The sequence below is a fragment of the Bacillus rossius genome, chromosome 3 (assembly GCF_032445375.1).
Source record: "Bacillus rossius redtenbacheri isolate Brsri chromosome 3, Brsri_v3, whole genome shotgun sequence".
NCBI lineage: Eukaryota > Metazoa > Arthropoda > Insecta > Phasmatodea > Bacillidae > Bacillus > Bacillus rossius.
This window is the reverse complement of record NC_086332.1, coordinates 122726280-122753677: the sequence shown is the minus strand read 5'-3', so window position 1 is coordinate 122753677 and position 27398 is coordinate 122726280. Positions and strand designations below refer to the sequence as shown.

Below are 27398 nucleotides of genomic sequence, written 5' to 3'. Positions count from 1 at the left end.
TGAAATATTCAACAATAGACTTAACTTTATTGACAACTTCCGAAATTTTGTCCAAAGCCGCTTGTACGGCAAGGTTAAGGGTGTGAGCAAAACAACCTACAGACCTCCTCTGCCCTAACCTCACAGCTGCCAATATGTTGACAGCATTATCGCTTACAATACAAACAACTTTGTTTGTCACTTGCCAGTCGTGGATTATTTGTGTTAAGAAAGCCAGTAAGTTTGCACTTGTGTGTCTTTCGTTGTACTCGATACACCCAAGCAGGAATTAACACAGTTTTGCATCACTAGTGGCAATATAATAAGCTGTGACGGCTATATAATTTTGATTCGTGGAAGCTGTCCACGAATCTGTAGTTAAACATACAGCATGTGCATCATTAAAATTTTGCTGTACTTTATGAGAAATTTCAATGTATGTTTGTGGCAACAGTGTGTTTGTCAAAGTTTTCCTCGTAGGCAGCTTGTAGCTGAGGTAAGTAGAAACCATTTCAATTAGCTTTCTAATTCAGTTTCTTCTACAATACGAAAAGCATGATGGCCTTTAGCCACCATGGAAATCACTTGCCTATCTATTAGTTCCACTTTGCGTGCTGAGGGTGGTTTGCGAAAATAACTTGTAATTTGTACATTTCAGCAGTGTGGCTGTGGGGTGGTTGGTTCAGTGTGAGAAACAGTGGGTACAGCCGAGTTAATTGACGGTTGAGCTCAGCATGCTGGGTTGTCTACATCTCCTTCCGACACTGTTCTTTCTGCCGAGACAGCAGATTGCCTCTCAACAGACATAGGCACTGTAGGATGTTTATTTTTCATATGACGGCCCAAATTTCCTAGCGATTCACATTTTATGATCAAAAATAAGGCGCAATAATTACACAGAGCACGGGTTTTCTCAGAGTCCTCACTGAAGTGATTCCATATGTTACTTCTTTTAGGTCTTATTGGGGCCATACTTATTTGTGGTTTATGTAGTTATTTCTGTGTATACAATCTTAATAAAACTATAAAACACCAATAATCGAATATGACTTTTATAGGCGATCAATAAATGAACACCGATACAAAACTAACATTCGTTGCTTCAAATTTATTTTTATTTAACCAGGCTTGGCCACGTGTACAAATGAGAGAGCTGCCACACAGCTTATATTGTTAAATTTTAATTAAAAAGAACAATGACATGGATTTCCCCCAACAAACGGAAAATTTTTTAACTGTCATTCCACCAAAAACAATGAAAATTAACGTCAAAAAGAAGTAGATTTTACTTGACTACATGGTATTGGCTCCAGTTTATAAACTAAACTGAATATGTCGCAAATATTTTTTTTATTTTTACATGGTGGCCACTCACAGTCACCAAAAATATTCCCTGATTTTTCCCTGATTTCCCTGATTAAAAATTCAAAATTTCCCTGATATTTACAATTACAAAAAAAAAAATACTTTTGATGAAATATAATATTATAGAAAGAGATTACTCACATTTTAGCACCCTGCTGTATTTTCTTCATTATATACATACGGAAGTTCGTTAAATAACATAATACATTTTAAATGTCACTTTACATTTTAGCATCCCTTTCAATGACCTGCAGTCTGTTTTGTTCTATGGCTCTTCACAAATAACAAATAAAAATTAATTAATTACACACTAGCATATCTTGTTACAAATTGCAGCAATTTCAAATGCACACTACAGTTTTCATTTATGATAATGATAAATGATAATGATGATAATAATAAAGCAAACAAGCAAATTGTCAATAAACGAAAATGTTTTCTCCGCAATACATGTATCACAGGAGCATCCTGTTGGAGAAATAAATTTACTTGGTTGAAAACAGGAAGTGAACTGCTAAGAAAATAACAGTAAAGTTTCGTAAGTGGATCCTGCATTAGAGATTTTACATTTTCATACTGTGAAGTTGAAGACTTTTCAGGATCACTACAAAAAAATAATAGCTTTAGTGCCTCCCATTGTTCCAGCACTCTGTCAACTGAATCTAGGAGAGAGAGCCAACGTGTGCTAACATATTTCAAGATTTTGTGTGACTTTGCCTCACATACCTCTTGATACACTTTCAGATGATTCTGGCATTTTGAACTTTTTTCCAAGTAATAGAAAATATTAACCAAAAATGTCTCAATGCTAATTGTTAGCTGTGCACTGGCTTTTTTAGCAGCTAGATAAATGAGGTGACATGAGCAGCCTTGCACAACAATAGTGGGATGTTTTTCTTTAACAAATGCCACCACATCTTTGTTTGTGCCAATCATAGTATTGGCATTGTCACATGCAAACGCTACACAATTTTTCCAAGAAATTCCAAAACGTTCAAATACCTTATTCAGCACAGAGAAAATACCATATCATGTGTTGTCTGTACTCTCAACAAGTGATAACAGTACAGTGCAAATTTTACCTTGTGTTTGATTTAAAAATGAAACAACTAATGGATAAATCTTCACTGCATTACAATCAGTACTCCTATCGATAGCTAAAGCAAATGGTCCACTTACAAAAGATTCAACAATTTCACTTTTAGTTTCACCAGCCATATACTCCACTAAGGCAGATGTTTTTGTTCTCGCAGAGCTGTATTTCTGTGCAATTTTTGAGTCCGGAAACATAAATCTATACAAATTACCGGAATGATCGGCTACTGCTATCGGTAAATTGTGTTCTACCAGAAAACTTGTAAACAATAACTCTGCATTTGTTACTTTCGTTTCTTCAGATGTAGCGAAAAACGACGATATAGATTTATTGCTCGTCACGGCTTTAAAATGTTCTGCATGTTTCTTTGATTCAATATGCCGTCTACAGTCATCCCTTCCACCATGTGCAATCGAAAAGTCACACGTGCATACATTACAAAACGCGTGGCGTTCCGAAACATTTTAAAATGACAAGCATGGCCATTCTTTTGAATAGTTTGGTCAAAAGTTCTGAAGAATAACGTTCTCTTTTTTTGCCCCAGATACACATTGTTCTGTCACACGCTTCATTTCTACAACCGGTACTGAAGAACACAACACTATCGAACAACATAAAAAGGTTTCACGTCTGTAGACACGACAAAAACACATTGATGAAAAAAAATGGCTTTTAAGAAAGTAAATAAAACAACACAGGTTAGCCAAAGTACCGTACAAAAATTATCGTGATAAAAGTAGCTAACAAACGATAAGTCCGAGAATATGTACTAGTTCTATCGTACAAAGGATGTAATACCATACAATTTCTATTACAAAACACAAGAATTAATCTACTTATTTCGACAGTACATGCGCACATTTATTAGTTCCGTTATCTGCGCAATCACGTGATGTATTCGAACTACGTTCACGAAACACGCACATCAGAAACGGAATTTTTTTTCCGTTACCATGCAGCACAAAGCCTCGTTTCCGTAATAAACCAGCGATGTTCCGTAATTCCGTGTTGAATCCGTAATAATTACGGAAAATCCGTAATGGTTGGCAGCTCTGCGGAAATATACATGACACAAAAAATTCCCGGTTTTAAAAAGAATTCCCTGACATTTCCCTGATAATTCCCGATCAACGTGATTTCCCTGATAAATCCCGGTTTTCCCGGTTTTCCCGGTGAGTGGCCACCCTGTTTTACTATGTCTGTAGTCTTATGCAGTCGCAGAGAAACGAAAACCAACTTACTTGATTACATACACTCTACAGTCCTCTGACACTTCACAACTCACAACACAAGTCAACATAAGTCAACCGATCGCTGCCGGACTCGTGCCGCGCACGCCACGTTATTGGCTCGTTCAGTCGTTCGAACTCGAAGGTACTAGTACGTCATTCGTTCCGTTCCACCCTGTCCGCGACATGACAAAAGAAAGAAGAGGCTGCGATAAGCAATAAGAAAGAAGCAGGAACCAAGGAGAGGGCAAGAGACAACATTACCCCTGTAAAGAACAGCAGCTAAGAAACGTGCATGCGCACTGCCTGACTGTGAACCATGGAGCTGCGCAGTATGCACAGCCGCAAGGGAAGGGATGACGAGAACGAGAAAGAGGTAAACAACAAAAGTCCATCGGTACAAAAGCATCCTGTTTGGAAACTAGTGTACTATTAAGTATGAACTATTAAGCAAAGTGACACAGAATAGTTCGTACTCGTACAGCGGAAGGAATACATTCTTAACAGTACATAGTACATGTACTACACAAGACTAATCTCTATGCTTTTGTTTTGTGGTTTGTTGTTCTCAGTTTCAGTAGGAACATGTGTACAATTGTATTTTAGCAATATTATCTCCTACAGGTCAGTAATTTAAAAACATTATTGCTCAGAATTGATATTTTGTTAATAATAACAGTAAAGAATTATAAACATTAATGCATTTGCCAGTTAATATTTTGGATTCTTAAAATTAATAGTTTATGATAATCTACTACTATATGTTCTGATTTGAGATAAAAATAATTACCGGTAAATTTTATCAGTAACTCATCCTTTTTATATAGGTAACCTATTTTAACGAATAAATTTAAAAAAATATATATTTCCCATTACAGTCTTATATTGTTTTACATGTGAAAACTTATTAATGCTTTTGTAGTTTCACATAAAGTAGGTAAAATAAATAACCAGTATTAAGTACAGAAAATTTGGCACTCTGTGTTTGTACCCATTTTGTCTCTTTTTGTAGTGAAAATGCCAAGAACGTACACTGCAAAAACTTGTCCAAAACCATACAGTGATGATGATCTCGAAAAGAGACTGCGACTCTACCTGGATGGGAAACAGTCAATGAATAAATGCTGCAAGATGTTCAAAATACCTAAAGGTACCTTTGTTAATCGTGTGCATGGGAGAAAAGTTAAAAAAAAAAAAAAAAAAAAAAAAAAAAACAAGGTGGACAAACTGTTCTTTCGTTGATAGAAGAGAAAGAGATAGTAGGTTCATTGTTGAAGTGTACCGAGTGGGGATTCCCACTTGGTAATTTAGATTTGCGGTTGTTGGTAAAATCATACCTGGACAGACTTGGGCGTGAAGAAAAAAAGGTTCAAGAATAATTTGCCTGGTAGAGATTCGGCCGATTGATTCATGAAACGACATAAGAGTTTGTGCCAAAGACATTGTAACAACATCAAAAAGTCTAGAGCTGCAGTAGATGTTGAATCTTTATCAGAGTATCATAGTGAGCTTGCAAAGTCAATTGATGGTCTTCCGCCACGCAATTTAAGTGACAACCCCGGGAAAAAGAAAATGATCTTCAAAAGGGGTGTTAAATACCCAGACAATGTTGCCAATCACACTTTTATGATGTGTGTATCTGCAGATGGTGTTGCTATCCCACCATGTGTGGTCTATAAAGCTGGCGGAGGCCCCAAAGGTGTTCCTTACTGCAGCAAAAGGTGCTGCTCTAGAGGTTCAAGATACAATCGCACATCACATGGTTGGTTTGATTCAGTGACTTTTGCAGACTGGTTCAAGTCCACATTCCTGCCTCATGCTTCTCTCATTCCAGGTACAAAAGCACTTATCGGGGATAACTTATCGTCACATTTCACACAAGAAGTCTTGAAGTTGTGCAAAGATAACATTTTATTCATTGCTTACCACCCAATTCAACCCATTTAGCTCAACCGCTGGATGTATGTTTCTTTGGTCCACTTAAAAAGTGTTGGCGTGAATTGCTGTTTCAGTGGAAAAAGAAATACCCCAGCAGTTCAGCAGTAGAAAAAAGTGTCTTTCCTAGGTTATTCAAGAAACTGTTTGATAATCTGGGAAACATGGAAAAAAACATTGTTAGTGGGTTTCGTGCGACAGGTATATGTCCTTTAAATGTTCAACCACTTGTCAAGAGATTGCCAAAACAACCAACTGAAGTTGTTCAACCCGAAAGAAATGGAGCAGATGTGTTGGAGCTTGTTCAGGTACCTGTAAACGATACACTGGTTGAATTCCTGTCAACACAAAGAAGTGGAAACAAATCTTTATCCATAAAAAAAAAAAAAAAAAAAAAAAATTGTGCGTGGTTCCCGGAAAATCTGTAGCTGCAGAAGATACTCCTCTCAAAATAACTGACATCTTGGTAGCACCAGAAGCTCAGCAAGCAGAAGATTTGGTCTCGCCTAAAAAATATGCAGGTAAGTTGCTTGATTTTGAACAATCTGAATCTAATAACTTCACTGAGTCATCTCTAGGTAACTACAAGCAGTTCAGACCAGGTCAGATGGTTATTGTACCATATGCCATCAAAAACAAAGAGAAGACTTATCTTGGTGAAATAGTGTCCTGCGGAGAAAACGAGTTAATGTAAAATTCCTACGAGCTGTCGACGAAGCAAAAACAGTTTTCCGGTTCCAAGAAAAGGATGAAGATACAGCTCCCTCGTCTCAAATTCAGAAAACAGTTCTGCCTCCTCATAAACTAAATAAATGAGGCCATTATGTGTTCCAAGAAAAAGTGATAGCAGAATGAACTAGAATGGAAATGCAGTTCAATGTTTACTAACATAAGTTACAATTGTTATTTCCAGTAGCTTACCTATGGTTGTTTGGTCTTTTTTTCTATTATTGTAAGGTTTACTTCACATATAAGTTAAATGTTTTATTATACATACTAATAAATATATATTTTTTGGTTATTGGCTGTTTTCATAACTTTTAGGTTCCCCTATTTTAGGAAATAACCATCAGTCATATTCTGGAATAGCCTAAATGATAATGTTTGTAAAATATAAATTCAATTATTTTCCAGTTTTGTGCACAAGTAGTTTAAGTGAAGTCACCTTAACTATTGATAGGTAGGTAAATAAATTTGTTCACTTGAGTTTTCATTATTGGCAGTCTAAATAAATAACACTATTTTGTTCTAAATTGTTTATATATTTTTTATTACAGAGTAAAAATTCAAAATAAGATTTGTTTTCTCAAAATAATTTTTTTTGGTGTTTCTCTTACATATAATGTAGTCAACTTAACCCTAACACTAGCAAGGTGAATATTACAATGAAAATAAACTTAATGGTCACATTCACCCCACTGGGGGTGAACATGACTAATTACATAAAAAAATTAAAAACATCATTAAAATATTAATAATTTTTTCTTTCAATGACAGCATTTCAGAAAACAAGTACCTATAGATATATACATGTACATAGATAAATAAACATATTAAAATTTGTTAGCAAAAATTCATTATGAAGATGAAATCCGATCACCTTCACCCCAACGGACAGTGTTTCTTAAGGGGATTGGTGCAGGACAAAAAAACAGTCATTCGTCAGAATTTGTTGGAAATGAGCTTAAGTGTTTCATAAATGCTTGTTTATTACTACTGTATGGCCAGCCAGCACGTATATAAGCTAGCGGGTGAGATTTGGCAAGTTAGTGGCGAGAGAGCTTCTGTGAAGGGAGGTTGTCGAATGTTGCAGATCTGAGGCCTGCCATCTAGCGGGAATCTTTCGAAGGTCTTCCACAATATCGCCTTTCTCTCTTTCTCTCTCTCTCTCTCTCTCTCTCTCTCTCTCTCCAACACGGACACCCAACCAGCTCTTATCTTCGCTTCCCATCTCGCCCTATCCTTCATTCTCGGATCAGGTAGCCGCCCTTCCCCGCGTAGACTTTCATGTTACTCCAGGAAACCAAGACAACCTGTGAAAAATTTGTCCAAAGCTGAATTTTTGTACTGTGGTAGAGTTGACTATGCTTAATAACATACCGAAAGTTTACCGCTGTAGACCTTGTGCGTTATCACCGAAAATTTGCATTTAAGTCCTAGGTGACAGCAACTTGCATCAGTCCATTAAAATGCTACCCATTTATACAGTTTTTAATTTAGACTGTCCATAAACTTACCGAAATAATCTAGAAACTTTAATACACCCATTAATGTTAGAAAAAATTTAAATTTTTAATATATATGATATAAAGCGATTAATTCACGACATATTTTTTTTTTTATCTTTGCCACCCAGATAAAAATACGATTTACACCGATTTGAAGAGCCCAATGCGAAAAAATGTCTAAATAAATGTTTTTAATTATACTTTTAGCTTTAAGATAGTATATTTATAAAGAGTCTAGCATAATTAGTTGCCTCATTAAAGCTGCCCGAGCGTTGCAGTGTACTGCGGCCGTACTGATCTTTCACGGCCGGCGTGCTTTGAAACACGCAGCGTACTGCGACACTCAATAAACTTGGTCTTATTTATGGATTACTTAAAATATATTTAATGCATATGATAGGGTGTATTCATGTTACATCTATTGAGATATACATATTATTTTTTTATATATGAATGATTTTTGATACAATAAAATTAACAATAAACAATTTCTGCTTGGAACTTGTAAATCAAAATTCTAGAGGACCTCTGGTTTTATATATATGTGTGTTCGTATTTTGTTACAAAAATTCTATTATTAAAAATTATTTTAATACCAAAAAATATAATTATTTTTTATTTCTAATTCATTATATTATTTTAGATCAGAACTGTGCAAAATTTTAATGTAGCCTATATTATAAAATATATATATATATATAATTGTATGAAATTATTTTACTATATAACAATTGAAGAAAACGATACACCGTTAATGTGCTTATTGAGTTTTGTCACTTTTATAACATAATTCGGATGATAATATTATTTTTTTTCCAGAAAATAAATAATACATAAGTTGTGTTGTAAAATGTATTGATAGAATTACATATTTAGTAATTTTTTTTCTAAGTTAATTCATTGGAGTGCTGCGCCTAGCTTACTTCGTTGAGTTGCTAGTGGCAAAGAGCGGTGGTGGATGTTTTTGCAAGAGTTTGACCTATTTTATGACCCCAGCTGTGAGAGGGTGTTCGTCCCAGAAATTCTAACGGTCAAGGAAAATAGCCTTTCTCTGTAGTCACGTACGGGTCTGCTACTCGCGCAATATCGTCAATTTATCACAACTTTCCGGGAAGTTCTATTGTTGTTATTTATTTATAATTTAGAAATTAAAGAGTCGATCATACTAACATTTTTACCTAAGCAAATTGCATCCTGGAAGATTTTTATCTACGTTTGCAGCAAAAATCACTTGCAGTTAGGAAACTTTTATTCTTTCAGAGTAAAATTCAGTCTGGAATTACCATACATTAAAAACCTTAGTTTTCTGGAGCAAAAAACGTCCCAGCACGAGCGACTTTAACACTGCTGCACACACACTACGCAGCTTGAAATACATCAGTGGTCAGACTATTGTACCAGACACTCAAAATATACACATTTAAACCTTAAAAAAAAAAAACACAGACAATATTTATGAAGTGATTTTGACGTTACGCTCAACATATTTATGTAACATGTAATCAAATTTCTATAAAAAAATATATTTTTTTTCTTACCTTTTATGATTAAAATTACCAATTTAATAATAGGACGTTTTAACTTTGAGGTGTTTATCACAGTTACCATGTAGGACATTATTTTATATTACTTTGGTGCCATAATGATAACCGACTTAAAAAAGTATTAAAGTTATTAAATTTACGAAACATTTTTGTGGATCATTGTAGAAATTATCATTAAGGACTCAACTGCTCATTTATTGGTGTGATCACAAGGTTTCATCGGTAAACTTTTGACGTGTTACTAAGAAATGTTCATTCTACTACTGTACAAAATTTTTCCTTTGGGATAATTTTCCATGTATTAAAAATTTTTGTTTCTTAACAGCGAAATTCGTCTCGACCCGAACCTACTTCGACAACCTCGCAGTAGTATACACTACGCGGCTCGGATCGCTTTAGTGGTCAGACTAATTGTATGAGACACTTAAAAAATATACCAATTTAAAGATGAATAAATATGCAACAACGATTACTTTAAGCGATTTCCACGTTGGGCTCTTTAAGTTTATGTAAGATGTATTTATATTTCCTTAAAATTGAATGAAAGTGAATTCGTTAACTTTAATGATTTAAAAGGTCTATTTTATAGAAACATGTTAAACTTTGTGCTTTTTATCACTATCCTCAGATAGGGCAATGTTTCTAGATTATTTTGGGTTCCATACTGAGGTCTACTCCATAAACTGCATTTGCAATATCCATTATTGTGGATCGTTGCAAAAAAATTTAATTTTGGACTTAACTACTCGTTTTCGGTGTGACACACAAGGTTTGCGGCAGTACTTACACTTTTGACGTGTTACTAAGAAATGTTCATTCTACTACTGTACAAATTTCGGCTTTGGGATAATTTTCTATGTATTAAAAACCTTTGTTTCTTCACAGCGAAATTCGTCCCGACCCGAGCCTACTTCTGCAACCTCGCAGTAGTATACACTACGCGGCTCGGATCGCTTTAGTGGTCAGATACATTGTACCAGGCTCTCAACAAATAAACTAATTTAAAATTTAAGAACTAAATCGTGATCGTAAATTGGCCGCCATGGTGATTTGCGAATTTATGGAGAAATAAAAGCAGTTAAAATCTTATGTAGTTTCCAAGAGACATTATTACATCACCAATCATCTTAAGTAACAGGTTTACAAAATTTCAACATATTCATTAACTAGTCAGTTTTTTTTCAAATGTGTTAGTATTAACAATCTGGACCATATCTAGTCGGTGAGGTCTGTATTGTTACAGACTATCTGTATTCCGGTATTTGGATTTTGAAGCTACTTAATGATTCGCTTTCAATGTCTATTAAAATATACCTAATGCTAATTGCAGGAATATTTCTACTCGATTTCAAAATTATAATTCCTGAAAATTTGTAGCGGACACATTTCAATGTAACACTCACTGATTTTCGAGTTGTGTTGAGGTTTCGCATGCCACTTCGTGTACACGAGATGGCCCCTGCTCTGGTAACAATGAGTAGGGACACCTGTATTACGCGAATACATTTCGTGTCAAGGTATTTCACAAAATACTGTAGCTTTTTATAAGAGGAAAGGCAAATTGTGAGGGTACAGCAGTACAGTGACCACATTCTCATTGGCCCCGTCAAGAGCGGGACGACACCTCTCACCGACCTCAGACAATAACCACAGCAGAAAAGCTACAGTATTTTGTGAAATACCTTGACACGAAATGTATTCTCGAAATACAGGTGTCCCTAACAATGAGTCATCACAACCGGTGCCGTCTGTACGAGCGTCTTCACAAGTTATCCTGAAATATGTTCTTAAATATTAATTCAAGTGAATTCTTAAAATCCTACACACCTTATCTTAAGTGTCGTAAATGAATCGTTATATTTTGTAAATCCATATAATATAGGAGCCACCATGGCGCGAAGCGATGGACGCGATACGAATAATATTTTTTTTTACCAACCACTACATCAGTAAATATTTGTGGTTTCCATTCGCTATGAATTCAAGCATGTAACATTTGTACTGCTTCTTCAATTCGGCCACAGTTAAATGGGAGGCTCTGAATCCCTGAAAACTCCTCAACAAAATCAACGATGAATCACAGGCTTTATAACAAACAGTTGTCATAAGTCAAGTAGCCAATGAGCAGGTGACATTTTTCGAGTCCGTAGAGGATTGACTATCGTACAGGTCATTGGCAACACGCCCTTACGCGCATGGTTAATACCCGCATGAGTAGAGCAGAGGTGCCCACCTCCCCCCCTAAACACTATGACTCACCCCCCCCCCCCCCAAACTAAATATGCCCCCCCCCCCCCCCGAATTTTTTTATGTAATTTTCTAAATGATTTACTCAATTATTTTATAATATTATACTTTTTAGTATTATATTTTATCACATTTTGCATTAATTAAAACTGATTTTCTAATAATAATTTTGGTAATATCAGGTAATATTTCCATCCTGAACCGACAGATGCCAAACTGCTTTTGTTGAGGAAAGTGCGGGGTTGCCAATTTGATTTACAAGATCCCTTTCATTTATCAAAGCACCAGAATCGTATTTTCACATTAGAAGCTATAATTATGTAAATAATATATACATTTTTCTCGTCTTTTAACCACTCCCCCCCCCCCCCCTGAAATTTTAATGACGCAGTCTGCGTCGTTATCCCCCCTTGTGGGCACCCCTGAGTAGAGTGTAAAGGCGTAAGCATGATACACATCTGGTCCTCATCTAACCGCGCACACTTAGATTTAACTCAGGATAGGGTGAAAAATGTTTACTAATTTTGCAGTCCTAACAGTCACCAACGAAACGCCAGCAAAATAAATAAATAAGGCCACGAATATTGTTCGTGAATGAAGGCGAAGCTGATACTTTGGAAACGTTACCAGCATATATTAAATAATGTTTAACTATTATTTACGTAGCTTACTTCTTAAAACTGCATTCATGTAAACTGATTTTGTGTGAGACTATGTTGAGTGTTTTCTGCTACACTTATTTTTCTGAAAAAAAGTATATTGTGGCTTAATAAACTTGTTAACATTGATGCCTGTCATAAAAAAAATTCAAACGTAATCATACTGATACATGTTGAGTATAGTTTATGAATGGTTCACGCATTGCTGGAAAAAAAAAGCATGTTTACAATTTTACACATCTTTATGTTGTCGCATCGCGTCCATCGCGTTGTACATACGCAACTCTGAAAAATAAATGTATGGTAAAAAAGCTATAATAAAATAATCTCTTATCTTTCTTTATTCTTTTTTCTAAGCGCTCTAATGGCTTTCGATAGTTTTGTTCTTTTGTGTACTATGCTTGGTGGAGGTTTCTTCGGCATTTTATTCCTGAATAAATCTCACGCTTACAACAAAAAACATCTAGCTAAATCACTGTGTTAAATAATAACAGAGAATAACCATTCAATTATACGCCGAGCTAGACCAAACACGTTCTCTTATCTACTGAAAATGAGTACGTTGACCTTCATATCAGTTTCGCGCGAAATCCCGTCTCCCCTTCGTAAACAGCAGACAGCTGAGGCAGGGTGGGAACGAGAGAAAACACTGGCTGCAAACAGTTCGGGAAACTGTCGCAAGGTGTCACTACTGTCCAGCGCGCTCCATAATTTCTCGTATCCGAGCTTGCACGCTGCTCAAACTTCTACAGCTACGTTTTTACTTTAGGTCCGACTGCAATAAGCTTAAGACTAAAATAAAGTCAATCATTCAGCCGACAGATATATTGGCGTTTGAATTACAAATGAAAACGCGAATGTTATTAAATTCGCAAATGAATATCACGCAATTTCGTAGCAGCTCATTTATTAAAATTCAAATTGTAAATACGTTAAATTAATAATGATTACAGATAAAATAATGGCCACAGTCATATCTCCCGTGTCTGAAAATTTATCTGCGAAAGTTTTACCACTGAATTCTTTATAGTTTATTAATAAAGCTTGAATTTAAAAAATTCCCGAAAATCAGCAATAACTTAATTAAAATAAAAAAATTAAAAAAATAATTTTACACCAGAATGGTTCAAATCTTCTCTAGTAGCTGAATCATTAACAAATATATTGTTTTTTTTAATACGATGCTGGTGCACCAATCCCCTTAATGTCACTAGTACGGCTGCGCTGGCCCTAAAGCATAAATGGCTATGTTTCAGCTGTTCAGTGTTTGCTATGCATCATCCATTATATCCAGTGTTACATATTTACTGCGACCAGAACCAAATTGTCTACCATAAGCAATATTATTTTTTATAACATACTCCTAGATTTTTCATTGAACTATAAGCATTGAGGAATACTTTCATATTTATTTGAATTTACTTCTGTAATTCATTTATTTCATTAAATATGTTGTTTAACTGTCATGCAGAAGCCGTTCCTCCCGAGGCGAGTGTGGGAGTGTGCAACCCGTATGAGTGCGGCACAGCACGGTGCCAGTTCAGTGCGACATCTCGAACGAGTGCCACCACCGGTGGTTCAATAGTCGCCCCGCACGACTATCCATCAGGATCATGTGTTCTCTTATTTTTACTATTATTATTAAGAATATAAAATACATATTTTAGTATATATAAATAAATAAAAATATTTCAACATGCGACTACAATTTCAAACATGGCCATGGTAGACTACCGTTCTCTTCAATGTGCACGCGAAGACGACCCCCTAACTGTCCGGTGGCCAATAGGTGCTCATTTAGTTAGCTTTCACCCAGCTACAAGACCGGACACATTTGCACTTCAGGAGCCCTCACCATCTTTGTCTACAATGAGATAGCAGTAACAGTTCAAGTCTTTTTAATCATTTTGCTTTGGCTCTGCAACTGACCCCAATATTCCTGGCTTTAACACACCGACCCTGTAACTTATTTATGTAACCCCCACCAGAAAACATCATGCATTTTTCGTAATTCTTTTGCAGCCTGGCCACAAGGCTTCATGTACACAGACTGTATCTGTAAACCGAACTTATGTTATGTCACTCAGTCACAAACTCAGTACCGAACCACGATCGCATCAGCTTAAGCAGGCAGGATAACATCAAATGGCACCCAACTTGTGCGGCCAAATTTAGATTAAAATTTGCCAAAATTCACTTACTAACTCAGCAAAGATTTAATCTGTAGGATTTGCAAAGCGGGGCTACGGAAACTTCACGGAAGGCTCGCTCAATCCTAGAGTTTTGCACGTAGGGTTAACTGACATCTCTAGATACAGTGCTTGTTTCACAGTCACACTAGGTAAAAGTTTTGTATCGTGTACATCCAAGTCTATCCCTTGAGCCTAATGGCATAATCCTGAAGATATTAATCCTGTGGTACATGATGCTTGCTGTTTTAATTTAGTACATCGAAAGATCCTGGATACAACAAAAATTGTGATATAACAATGAATTATGATCATATTATCAGATAAAAAAATATAAAAAAGTATTTTTTTTTTATTTCCTAACATTGTTTGTATTATTGTAATATTTTTGTTATGTCCAGGAAATTTCAATGTACAAATTAAAACAGCAAGCATCAAGTACCACACAATCAATCATACAGATAATGCCATCATCAGGATCAAGGCATAAACTTGGATACGTGATATAGAACAATCGCACTACTTTTGCAAGTGCAGGCAGGCCCACCTCAGGGGGGCTTAATTACAGGGGGCCCCCGGGCCTCACAGCTGCCAACCCCCCCCCCCCCCTTCCCAAGATCTACGCCCATGGTGCCCTGGTTATGTATAAAATATACATCCCCTTCAAGCAAGTTATAAAATATATATCCCCTTCAAGCAAGTTATAAAATCCAAATAATTACAGCAGGCCTGCTGATTTCATTGATTTTATCCGTTTCCACGAATTTCAGGATCACAAACCGATTCCCGAATTTTAATAAATTATAACAAATTTTCTCTAATGGGATTTCCGTCATAGCTGTACATACTTTGTCGTTCATAAAACAAATATAGTAAATAGCGGAGAAAAACAGCAATGTTTGAAATTTAGTGCAGCCAACTGCTTTTCCAAAATATTTCTAATGCAAAATGAGCATTGCTGAACATGCCAGAATATGCCATATTTTCAGGAATTTGGTTATGTTGCTTTAAAAATTATTTCAACATGGGCAAAGTAATCCCTGTTTATTTTTGTAAAAACCGCATTTAAAACTCATTTCATACATAACACGTAATGGTTTAAACACAACATTTTGGTTCATGGCCATATGGATTACAGTGGCACGTAAAAAAAGTTGTTTGTTTACAACGGCAAGCAATGCTGCCATGACCCAAGCAGTAACACAAAATAAATAAAATCTTCCCAATTTTCACTTTCAACATTTAATACTCCGACTAAACTTATCTGATGTTTTGCTATTGAATGAAGCGCTGTTATAACATAAATTGTGGGAAATGCTTTCGCTTAAAGGTAATATAGGGAAAATAACTGTGCAAGTAAAAACAATAGGTTAAACACGACAATTCATAAATCCTGGGTACGTAAAAATGAGGTTCTATTGTTGCTTATCCCTTTATCTATGATTATTGCTTTTGTTTGGCTATTTTATTTAGATTTTGTTGTGTTGCTTATGTAAAATTTCTAGGACTTGGCAATTTAAACTAGAATTTAAATACCTACTTGCAGCCCTTGTTACAATGAACAAAAAACGTAAGGTGTTACCATATCAGGCTCCATTTAAGCAGAAGTATGTATAAACGAGAATGGGAAAACCAACTAGAATGGATAAAGCCAGGGAGCAGCGATTACCAAGCTAAGTGCACAGTGTGTAATTCTATGCTCAACATTGTCAGCGGGGGGCTTAAGCATCTGCGACGTCACGGAAATACTGAATGTCACAAAAGAAATAAAAGGGGCATAGAACAGAATTCCTCGCTGTCCAGTTTTGTACTGAAAGAAAGTAGAACCCCGATTTTGCGAACACGGATTTAACGAAAACAGCGATTTAACGTAAAGGTTTTCAGGAACCATCAAAAAACACCAATTTATTAAAATAATAATATAGATTTCCAAAAAATGAAAGTAAATTGTAACGGAAACTTATTAAAAAATACACTCTGTGGTGTCAGTAATAGAATGGAGGTACTATATATTAATATGTGCCTTTGCATCATCTGTCCAATCACGAAAAAATAAAAAAAAATTGTTCAAATTGCTTAAAAACTCCGGGCGCTGTACCTGAATTGCGTAGGTGCGTGCCATTGCGCTCGCCTGGACAGATAGACTGTCCGCGACACATGACGTCATGAAGGGTTTCTTTGTCCGCATCCCCCTCCCCCTTTCTTGTCCCTGGCTTGACTCACCACGTTATCTTCCAATCACGCCCGCATAGTAACAGTGCTAGCCAATAATCACACATTTCCAAATATTCCTTTTCCCATCCTCCAGGTTTCTTCAACTTGTTGATGTTTATTTTGACAGCTCAAGCAATTATCTTTCTCACGTCCCTTCGCAGCGGAAAAAAAAAAAAAAAAAACGTTGGAATGCAGATGGAAAAGTAACTATGCATTAAAATAAATATATTTACGGCCCTGCTAAATTTTTCTATTCAATAAAATTCGAGGTATTAGTGATTTTTCAGCAGAAACTGCTGTGTGACTAATAAACAAATTGTATCATAATAACTTAAACTTATAAAGTATTTATTAACGGCGAAGGACAGTCGTATAAGCCCATAAAAATATTTATTTTACCGAGAATGGACTATACAACCTGGCTTTTGCCGCACGCTGTGTGGGAGGGGAGGAGGATGCTGACAGTTTCTCACGCAGAAGTTTGTAATAAGGGAGGGAATGTGTTGAAATGTTAGTTGATAAAAAGGGGGGGGGGGATGTTTTTATATGGTTTGTGGCTCTGGGAGGGATGAGCCTTGAAGTATTAGCAGGGGATGGAGAGGTAAGCATCACGTCACGCAGACCTGCCAACATTCAAATTTAAAAAATCATGAGGTCCTCGATAAAAATTTTCAGGCCCATAAATACAACCTGTACATATGTTACATGGTCTCTGCTTCAAAATTTATTTCAACAAATTATAGGTTGCAGATTTAATTTAGTTGAACATAATTTAGTGCTGTCGTGTAGTGATCATGCAGGGCCACAACTAAAAAGATGTAAAATAACATTCTGCTCGTGTAACACTATTATCACTGTTCACAGCAAAATTAATTTTTTTATTGGAAGCAATACACTTCACGTGTTAGTTGTGTTTTTTTTTTGTAGCGACATGTTTCACAATGTCTCCTCTTCCACTATGCGAGATAGAAAAATCAGCACGGCACACGCTACAAAACACAAAATTGCTTCCTTTACGTGACTCGAGTATTGATTGAAACTCGTTACTGTAAGCTTTCGTAAAACTTGTTTTGTAACTTTTACAAACAAAATCTTGGGGCCCCGAAAAATCGTGAGGAAACACTATTTTGGCGTGAGGGCGTGAGATGGACCTTAAAATCGTGAGCCTCACACCAAAATCGTGAGAGTTGGCAGGTCTGCGTCACGTAATGACATCAAGCCGCCGCTACCGCCAGCCTGGCCGGACGAGTTTCTTATGGTCTCGCAGAAGCTACCACAGCGGCTTTTCGTGCGGGCGGGCAGGTAAGATAACATGGCAGCTGAGACGGCTTTTCGTGCGATAGTGGAAACGCCGAGCTCAGCTAGACACTGCCGCGTGCATCGGCGGGATTCTACTGTACATGACTTTATTTACTGTTTTTGGATATCGGCTTTGTTACGTTTTTTTGACAATTCGTTTATGTTACTGGTATTAGAACTGGACAAAACTGGGACGCGGGCGGTGGAGCTTTTATTTTTTTTTTTTTTTCCGCTAAGCTCGCGTCTATTGGCTGGCTGCTGATGGATGGTCACGAGTCTGGGCGGAGAGTTGAGTGAGTTATACAGCACATGCGCAGCTCAGCGAACAGAGAGAGCCAGCCGGCGGCTACGCCACGCCGTAACAACAGCTGACTGAGTACAATTAATTACCTTTCTCCGCGTACGACGCGCTATTTCCATCAATTTGCGGCCATTTTTTTAAAAAAAATTTTATTGTGACACAATGTGTATGTAGTTCGTATTTGTTATAAACGCTGCAGGTTGCGACTGTATTTTAATAAACTTTAACGTATTTCTTACACTTTTCATATATTTTTTTGCCTAATTTTTCACGGTTTCTGAAAATTGTACGTACGACTGAGGTGTTCGTACGAACCGGGGGCCGTACGAGCGAGATCAAACACGTTTAAGATGGAAAGTTGACAAAGTCTGAGATAGCACGGCAGCACAAGATATCGCCGTCGACCCTGTCTACGATATGGAAACGTAGGGACGCGATTATGAGTGCGGGGGTCATTGAAAATCGGTAAATCGGATTTAACGAAACATCGATTTAGAGTAAACATTTTCGGTAACCATAGCACTTCGTTAAATCGGGGTTCTACTGTAATAGTGTGTTTGATGCTGAATTACAATTGGCTAATTTTGTTTGTGAAAACAACCTGCCAATAAGTTAAAGTGATAACTTTGCTAAACTAGTGCCAAATATGTTCCCTGACAATGACATAGCAAAAAACATTCATTGTGGTAGCACAAACACGGGTATGATTATTCAGCAGGCATTAGCCTCTTGTGAAGAAGACATTATGAATACAATGAGAACTTCACTCTTTACTCTTAATTGATGAGTCTACTGACATAACAGTTCATAAACAAATGATTATCTTGGTATGATATTTCACAGATCAGCAAGTAGAAACACGGTTCTATAAAGTGGTGGCTATTGAAGGCAAAGCAACTAGTGAAAATCTGTTTAACATAGTGAGCAGCTCATTTCGAGCAGATTAAATACCTTGGAAGAACTGTCTAAGCATGTCTTCAAATGGTGCAAAGGCAATGGTTGGGGAGTTCAATTCTGTACTTTCCAAAGGGGACAGCAGGATAACATATGGTTTCTACATTGCACCTGTCATGTTGCACATCTGGCTGCATCACATGCATGTGCTGAACTACCTAATATATGCGAGCAGTTGTCACGAATATTTATTATTTCTTCAAAACATCTGAAAAATGCCAAGATGAATATAGACATGTACAACAGATTTTGGAGATAAACCAAAATAAGATTTTGCACCCATGTTTCACCAGATAGCTGGCGTTGCTTCAGTGTGTGAATTGTCTACTTGAGCAATGGCCAGCTTTGACCAATAATTTTGATTCTTTTGAATCAAAAGATGGCAGTTTGGAATGTGTACAACGAATCAGAGCAACACTGCATTCAAAGATCGGCCAAACTGTACTTTCTTTTCCTTCAAGCAGTGCTGCCACGATTTGCCAAGTTTAATGCACTGTTCCAGCAAGAACAACCATACCTACACAAATTGTACAGTGAGATGTGTGTACTGCTGCGGCAAACAATTGCCAGTTTCTTCAGTTTTGGTGTTGTACAGAAAAGTAATCTGACCTCAATCAATTTTGAACGACAAACCCAACTGTCTGATGCTTCTCTATTCATTGGTCATTCAGCTCGTAAATTTCTAGCAGAAAACCAAATATCCTCATCCGAACAAGTGGAATTTTTCAACAACATGAGGAAGTTTTATGAAACTGGGACCAAAGAGCTGTATCGCCTTCTGTCACTACATGATCATGTTCTTCAAAACATAAGACGTTTTCGACCCAGCCAAGAAAGAGTGTGGAGAATGGGTGAAAGTGGAAAATCTGGCCAAAGCTTTCCCAAATGACATTTCTAACGATGATCACGATTCCTTGAATGTTGAGCATTTTGCTTATTCACTTGTGGATTTATCTGCATAAGACATTCAGCCTACAGATCCTATTGATGTTTTTTGGCACTGTAAACCAAATTTTCCAACACACTGCAAGTTGGCACGAGTAATGTTGATTCTCCCCCACAGTAATGTGAGTGTAGAGAGAGCATTCAGCCAACTGACTCATCAAAACAGCACATAGGTCATCTCTGCAGTCACCAATGCTAAATGCTTTGATACAAGTATCTGCTAGGAAAAAAAAGAGTGAATTCAAGACCTCTCTTCAGATGATAAAAGAAAGCAAGAAATCTCAAAAAGTAATTGAGTTGGTTTGTGAAAGACAGCATTTATTTCAACTAAGTATAGCAGTCCTTAACCGCCGTGTATTACTCAGCAACGAAAACATAAACAAGAAGAAATAACTTTAGGCCTATGGGTTTTTGTATTGTTTCAAGAGTTTGCTTCAAAAATATGTGTTTATTTTAATTCAACTATTTTTAGTTTACCAGTCTTTTAGTAACAAAGGCGAATACATTATTGGTAAGTTTCCTGGTTAAAATTTTGATATATGGTTATTTTATTTGCAAGGATTTAACAGGATTTCAATTTAAGTTTCTAGGATTTGTTACTGAATTTCAACTAATTTTCCAGGATTTTCCAGGATTTTTTAGGGCTGAGACCAGGATTTAAGTTAGAAACCAGTGGCAGCCCTGAATTACAGTATTTAAATTTCCATAGCTTTAACCTTTTTGTGAAAACATAATTAATTTACCACAAGTTCTGGTAAATACTGCATCACAGTGCTAAATTTAAGTTCTCAGACCAACAGCCACACAAAAACATAACATTCTGAGCAGAACTAAAACTTGCACATTCTCTAACACTTGGTTACCTTTTCCAAGATTGAACTCGAATGGTTCGCTTCTGCCTCTGCTGGAATCGAACTCCGAACCATCGAGTAGTTTGCCGACATAGTGCACCCTGACCTTGCTGCCTGGGCACGGACACTCGCCGACGCCCTCTTTGACGATCTCCTTCAACACCCCTCCGTCTCCGTCGGGAGTCACGTCAACTGCCGAGTGACCGGGCACCTCCGTGCTCCCACAGCCTGCCATGGTCTGCAACCAGCACGCAGCACAATTTCCTAGGTTGGGCAATTTTCCTTAGAGAAACCAAAATAATCCCTAAAATATTATTTTTGAGCACTACATATAGGTTTTTAGTTCCCCAGTAATGGTGGTGTCAAATTCCTACTGGGTTCTGAGAAACAAATGGGTAGGGCCATGAAATGGAGGGAAATTCTGAGGTAAAATTATTAAAAACAAGAAAAATTTTCATTCAAAATTACTGTAGCAATGATGTTACAGTGAAAGTAATAATTTTGCATCAATATTCACTAGTTTCAAACAGGCTGAAGCACACAATTTACGGAGACAAAGGCCATATTTCCCAATACTAAGTTTCCTACAATATCATTCACCAGGGTTTCTGACATAATTTACAACATGATCAATGTGTACAGTTTCATACCATCAGTATCATATTCACACAGTTTTCGATGTACTAAATTAAAACAACCAACATCACGTACAACAGTATTAATGTATACAGGATCAAGCCATCAGAATCAAAAACCACGGGATTTGGGTATTATATTTAAATTTTTTAACTATGTTAGAGTCACCTATGTCAGAGGTAAGTAATTACATATTTTTCACTGTGAACAGAAATGGATTTGTTCGCGGTTGTTTATAACCTTCGAAAATACATGGATCCCGCTAGGTAACTAACATAATTACAATTAGCCAACCATACTGATGTACATGCTACCCCACATCACGAGACAATCGTGGAAATACCAACCATGGTTACAACAGAAATACAGTGGTACAATACCAATGAATCCTCTGCAAAAGACCACAAATTTCTGCTCCCAGCAAATTGATGGAGTTACTTAGCAAACAAACGTCAAATTTTTCTTTATAGTTGTAATCACGTACACAACCATACAACAATGTATAAAACCATTTCAATAATTGTCAAAATACCACACTTGACACAATCAGTACTAAAACGAAAACATACATCAAGTAAACATGGTGCTCTGAAGATGTACGTACATGAATACAGTACTTCAACTGTAAACATTTTGAAGATAATTTAACCATCACAATCTTGCAGTCCTGTCTCAGCACAAGTTATTTGACTTTTTGGTAAATATGTAGTTTAGCGGTAATTGCGAAAAAAAAAAATGTTAAAAATCAGAAAATACTTTCATTATATGCTCTTTAACTTCCTCTTTTCATTAAACCCGGCAGAGAAATAAAAAATTCCAAATACTTTAGGAGATAAAGAATTTTTTAATTTTCATAGTTGGGCGATATTTGTTAAAAAAAATTTTAAAATTCCGAAAATACTTTTATTCTATGCTCTTAACTTCTTTTCATTAAACCTGGCGGAGATAAGAAATTCCAAATATTTTAGGACTTAGGAGATATCGAATTTTTTAATTGTCATCACAATACCTGTGCATTCATGCAGCATTTACCATTGTTTCTTGTTTACGAGTGTGAATTTTTTTTTCGCGACATAGGTGAACGACTACGTCATTTTCTACTAATGGCAAAGGAATTGTACCCGTCTCTAACTTAGGTGAGTTTTTTACGTTTCAAATTTTAATGTTTTATTTGTTATTTGGATATTGTTGCGCAAGTAATAAGTAAAAAAAAAAATACGTGAGTTCCTACCGTTCATCCTTTGTCCCGGTTGGTTTGGTCAGGTCAGTAACATTATAAATACTTTAAAACTTTACAACCATTAAAATTAATTCACATTATTTTTAATGTCCGCTTAGTTTGAAAGTATTTATAATGTAACTGACCTGACCTAATTGACCATATTAATTAATTAGGCATTCACAAACACACTGCAAAATAAAAAAAAATGAGATGGTTGAATGATAGCACAGGTCTTGTATTGCAAAATAAGAACAGTGATATCTCTTAAAGTATATGGAATTTCTTATATCCGACGGGTTTAATGAAAAGAGGAAGTTAAAGAGCATATGATAAAAGTATTTTCTGATTTTTAACATTTTTTTCACAAATACATACCGCTAAACTACATATTTACCGACTTTTTTTCTAATCCAACAGCAGCTAATCTAGAAAACAACCCATTATTTCAGATTCACCATAAAATATGTAACTACTACTATAGCCTACTTAAGATTGATGCAACATAATATCTGTCATTAACATTATCATAAGCTCAATCCAACAACAAATTTCACAGATAATCCAGAGCAGGTCTATTGAATACGCAGCCTGCTGGGCTCGAGGCTGGCGTGTGAACTTAATACTTATGTATTAAAATTATTCATTATCCTGTACAGGCTAAATATGTAAGAATGGTGCATAATTGTCTATACGAGTTAGTGCCCTGATCATATGGAGCCTGTTTTCAGGTAACAGCAACTGCAATAACATTTATTTCAAACACTTCAGAAGTATATTAAAGAATTAAATCTGAAACTGTAAAAAAAAGAAGCAAATAAATAAAAATTGAGAGTGTATTTCTAGTTTAGCAACCGATGGGGGAAAAAAAATGTTTTCCTAAAAGTAGTGATTTTCACCACTAAAGACTACCTATTATAAAGGTTGGACTTGTTAACTTTATATAACAAGATGGAGAAACTAAATTAATGTGTCATATTTTATAATTTCACTTCAGTGTACATGTCTTTATTTCTCTATGAACCATAAGTCATTAATTTTGTAGTTATATCTTTTAATGTAAAACTTCTTTGCTCAAGGAATGAGATATTTTGTTTAACCAATAAGGATGGTATTTTCAAATTTCATGTTTAATATTATATGACTAAAAGTTTGTAAAACAATCTGGTATTGGTCGAAGACGGTAGAACAAAAACTATTGCTGGAAAATAAAGGTTGTTTGGAATTTTAAGTGAGAAAACGAATATGGGGGATTGATATAGGAACTTTCGTAGAAGCAAGACGTGAAATTACATTACTGAAGAAATTGGAATTAAGACATTTTGAATACTTTGAAAAATGCATGAAATAATAGAAGAAATTAATAATATTGATAATTTGGAAATATTTATTGACCTGAAGAGGAATTACGATTTATACGAAGATTATAAGAAACATTGAGGCGTTCCCAGGATGAAGAATATGAATCACAGCTACGAAGATTGGAAGAAATATTGAGGCGTTCCCAGGACGAAGAAAGAAATATACTGAATAATCGACAGTACGAGACCATCCGGAAACAACGAGAGGCGTTCCCAGGACGAAGTCGTAGAAAAGCGGAGAGGTGTTTCCAGGACGAAGACACGAAACAGCGTAGAGGCGTTTCAAGGATGAAGACGCGGAATATTCGTTGCTGAGTTCCCGTATAACGAAGACAGAAACCGTAATGCATAGTTCTATCCCACTGAACTATTCCAACAGGTCGGTCATATATTTTTAAAGGAATCTAGCAAAACTTACTAGCTTTGCAAAACTAACACAATGGAATAGTTCAAATCACGTAAAATCAGTTTAAATACTCCTTTCGCCAATACCAGAATGCTTAAGTCTATGACAACTTGAGTTAATGTTTAAATGTTGTATGTCATCTAATCTAACGAACTAGCGAATTTTTCCACGACATACCCAGCTCTACCTACTGAATAGTAAGGATAATAAAAATTAATTCATTTTGTATAGTAAACATTCACTGATTGAAGACTTGCAATAAAACAGGTTCAATGAGGTTGATGCTATTTTACTGGTATGAAACAAATTATGCATATCAGTTGGTAGTTATTGAATGTCACTGAAAATTGATAACTGTTATTTTCCGATCACGATACGAATATTGTGTCATTCATAATCAAGTCGACATATTAAAATACTTTTATTGTTTACTCATAATTACAACTTCTTAGAAGTTGTTGGCACCCACAAATTAATATAAAATGATTCGTTCTTTTGCTTTTATTCTATAAATCCATTAGAATGAGTCTAAGTACACTCGAGTTATTCAAAGTCAAATCGATTTATACTAAGCAATAAATGTTTTGACCAAGAAGACCCGTTTAGATTGGCTACCACAATGCGGGGCTATAAGCTCAAAGGATTAGCACAAAGTATATTGACTACAACAACGTGGAAATTTTAACTCAAGTTTAGAGATCCCACATACATGATGTCAGAAGAAAACAGGAACAGTTATTTCTTAAGGGGAAATAACTCAAGGGCTACATCAGAAACAGATCCATCTGAAAACACAGATCAAACAAATTGACATGAACATCAGACAGGGCGACGTACCAACACCGCAAACAGGCGAAGTAGATACGAGAATAAGGGAAACTAACACGTCAGGAATGGAACAAATATTTAGGTTCATACGCGAAGCAGAGGAGAAACGTAGACAGGAAAAATTTGAAGATGAGGAGAAACGTAGACAGGAAAAACGCGAAGATGAGGAGAAACGTAAACAGGAAAATCAGGAACTATTAGAAAATATTAGGCAAATTAATACAGCCATGAGTAAAATGATAACTGATACAGAAAGAAAATTTTCTATAGTATGTGATAGGTTAGAAGGAATAGAAGGGGATCTATCTAAAGTAGAAGAGAAAGTAGACGAAAAAATGTAAGAATGTGAAAGTAGATGCCAAAATATAGCATGACAAACAAACGTAATGAAGTAAGATTTGAGGGAGTAGAAGGAAGAATCGGTGAAATAGAAAAGGAAATGCAGTTACAAAATACCGTCAGAACTCATAGAGAAGTAGATGTAGTACATTCACAAACTACAATACCGGAAACTATTAATTTGACTAATTCCGCGGGAATTATTCGAGGTTCGGATATGAATAATAGCATCGTTCAAACAGCTATAACAGATCGGATATTAGCTTTACATCATCCAGCTAAGAAATGGTTAGACAGTATACCAACTTACTCCGGGATTAGCACGGAAAACCCCATGCGATTTTTGAGAGCATTTGAAGAATATTGTAAAACTTTCGCACTACACGAAGCAGATAAGTTGAAATGTGTGAGTCATTGTTTAAAGAATACAGCTTTCTTTTGGTGGGAAATGTTACAAGATACTGTTACAGAGTATGAAATATTTAGGAAATTATTCACACAACAATTTTGGAATACTAGGGTTCAGAGTAATCTAAGAATCCAGTTACATGCAGAAAAATTCGACAAGAAAAATAAAAGTTTAGAAGCACATGTTAGTGAAATGTACGAACGAACCAGGTATTTAGATTGCAGAATGGAGGATGCGGAGTTCGTTGCACCAATATTATCAGAACTACCTATTAAATACGAATTACAGTTTGCGGGTAGACAATTTTCAAATATTGTAGAATTTAAGGAACAACTATTAAGTGTATGACAAACTTGAAAAGCTAGATAGAACGACGGCAAACAGGGAAACATACGAACGTAGAGAACCAAATGAAAATTGTAATAATATTAAACCGAATGTACCTCTGTATTCAAATTGGCACCAAAGAAAATTTGAAAATACAGGAGAACAGAGACCACCGCGAGTTAACACATTGGGATTCAATAATTATAAACGAAATTGGTATGACAGAAATCAATACAATAGGAGGAATTTTTGGAAATATGGTAACCAGAATTATAATAAGAATAATTATCAGGAATCAGATAGGAAATATAATGTTTCAAGACAACAAATGAAGGGAAATTGGAGAAGAAATGACGACTGCTGTAAAAACACACAGAACGCAGGAGGGGCTGTGACACAGATGACACAAGATGTGCATGCAGTTGAAAATACTCCACAGGAACAGACGAATACAATATTTCCGACACAAGGAAACAAACCAAGGGATCAATTCACATGTAATGTAGGTAAAACACCAGTGTGGGTACCAAACCCGAAACTTATGTTTGAAAATTCAACACATCACAACGTACAAGGAGGAAGTAATGTAATGGGTTTTAACAACCGTGATTTTAATTCAAACGCGACATGGCATTCACAAGAGGCTAACCAACATACACAACCGTTAAACTAAGTAGGGTTAGAGAGGATAGACTCCGAACGTCTAACCCAAAACTAGAGAATGGAGTCAAAAATAACTTTAGCGGGAAAACGGTGAATATGTCAATGGGAAGGAATTCTAAACAGTTACACACTATTATGTTGAATAACAACGACAGGGAATTTTTAAGCGATGAAA

The 27398-nt window shown here is 36.0% G+C and overlaps 1 protein-coding gene across 1 annotated transcript in view; it reads right to left on the bottom strand.

Moving 5' to 3' along the window:
- The window catches only part of LOC134531215 (FK506-binding protein 59), a 191665-nt gene that overhangs the window by 146563 nt on the left and 17704 nt on the right, over positions 1 to 27398 (bottom strand). Inside the window, exon 2 of the mRNA XM_063366873.1 lies at positions 21048 to 21273. Coding sequence (XP_063222943.1) covers positions 21048 to 21270 — 223 coding nt within the window. The 5' untranslated portion in view covers positions 21271 to 21273. The remainder of the gene's footprint in view (positions 1 to 21047; positions 21274 to 27398) is intronic.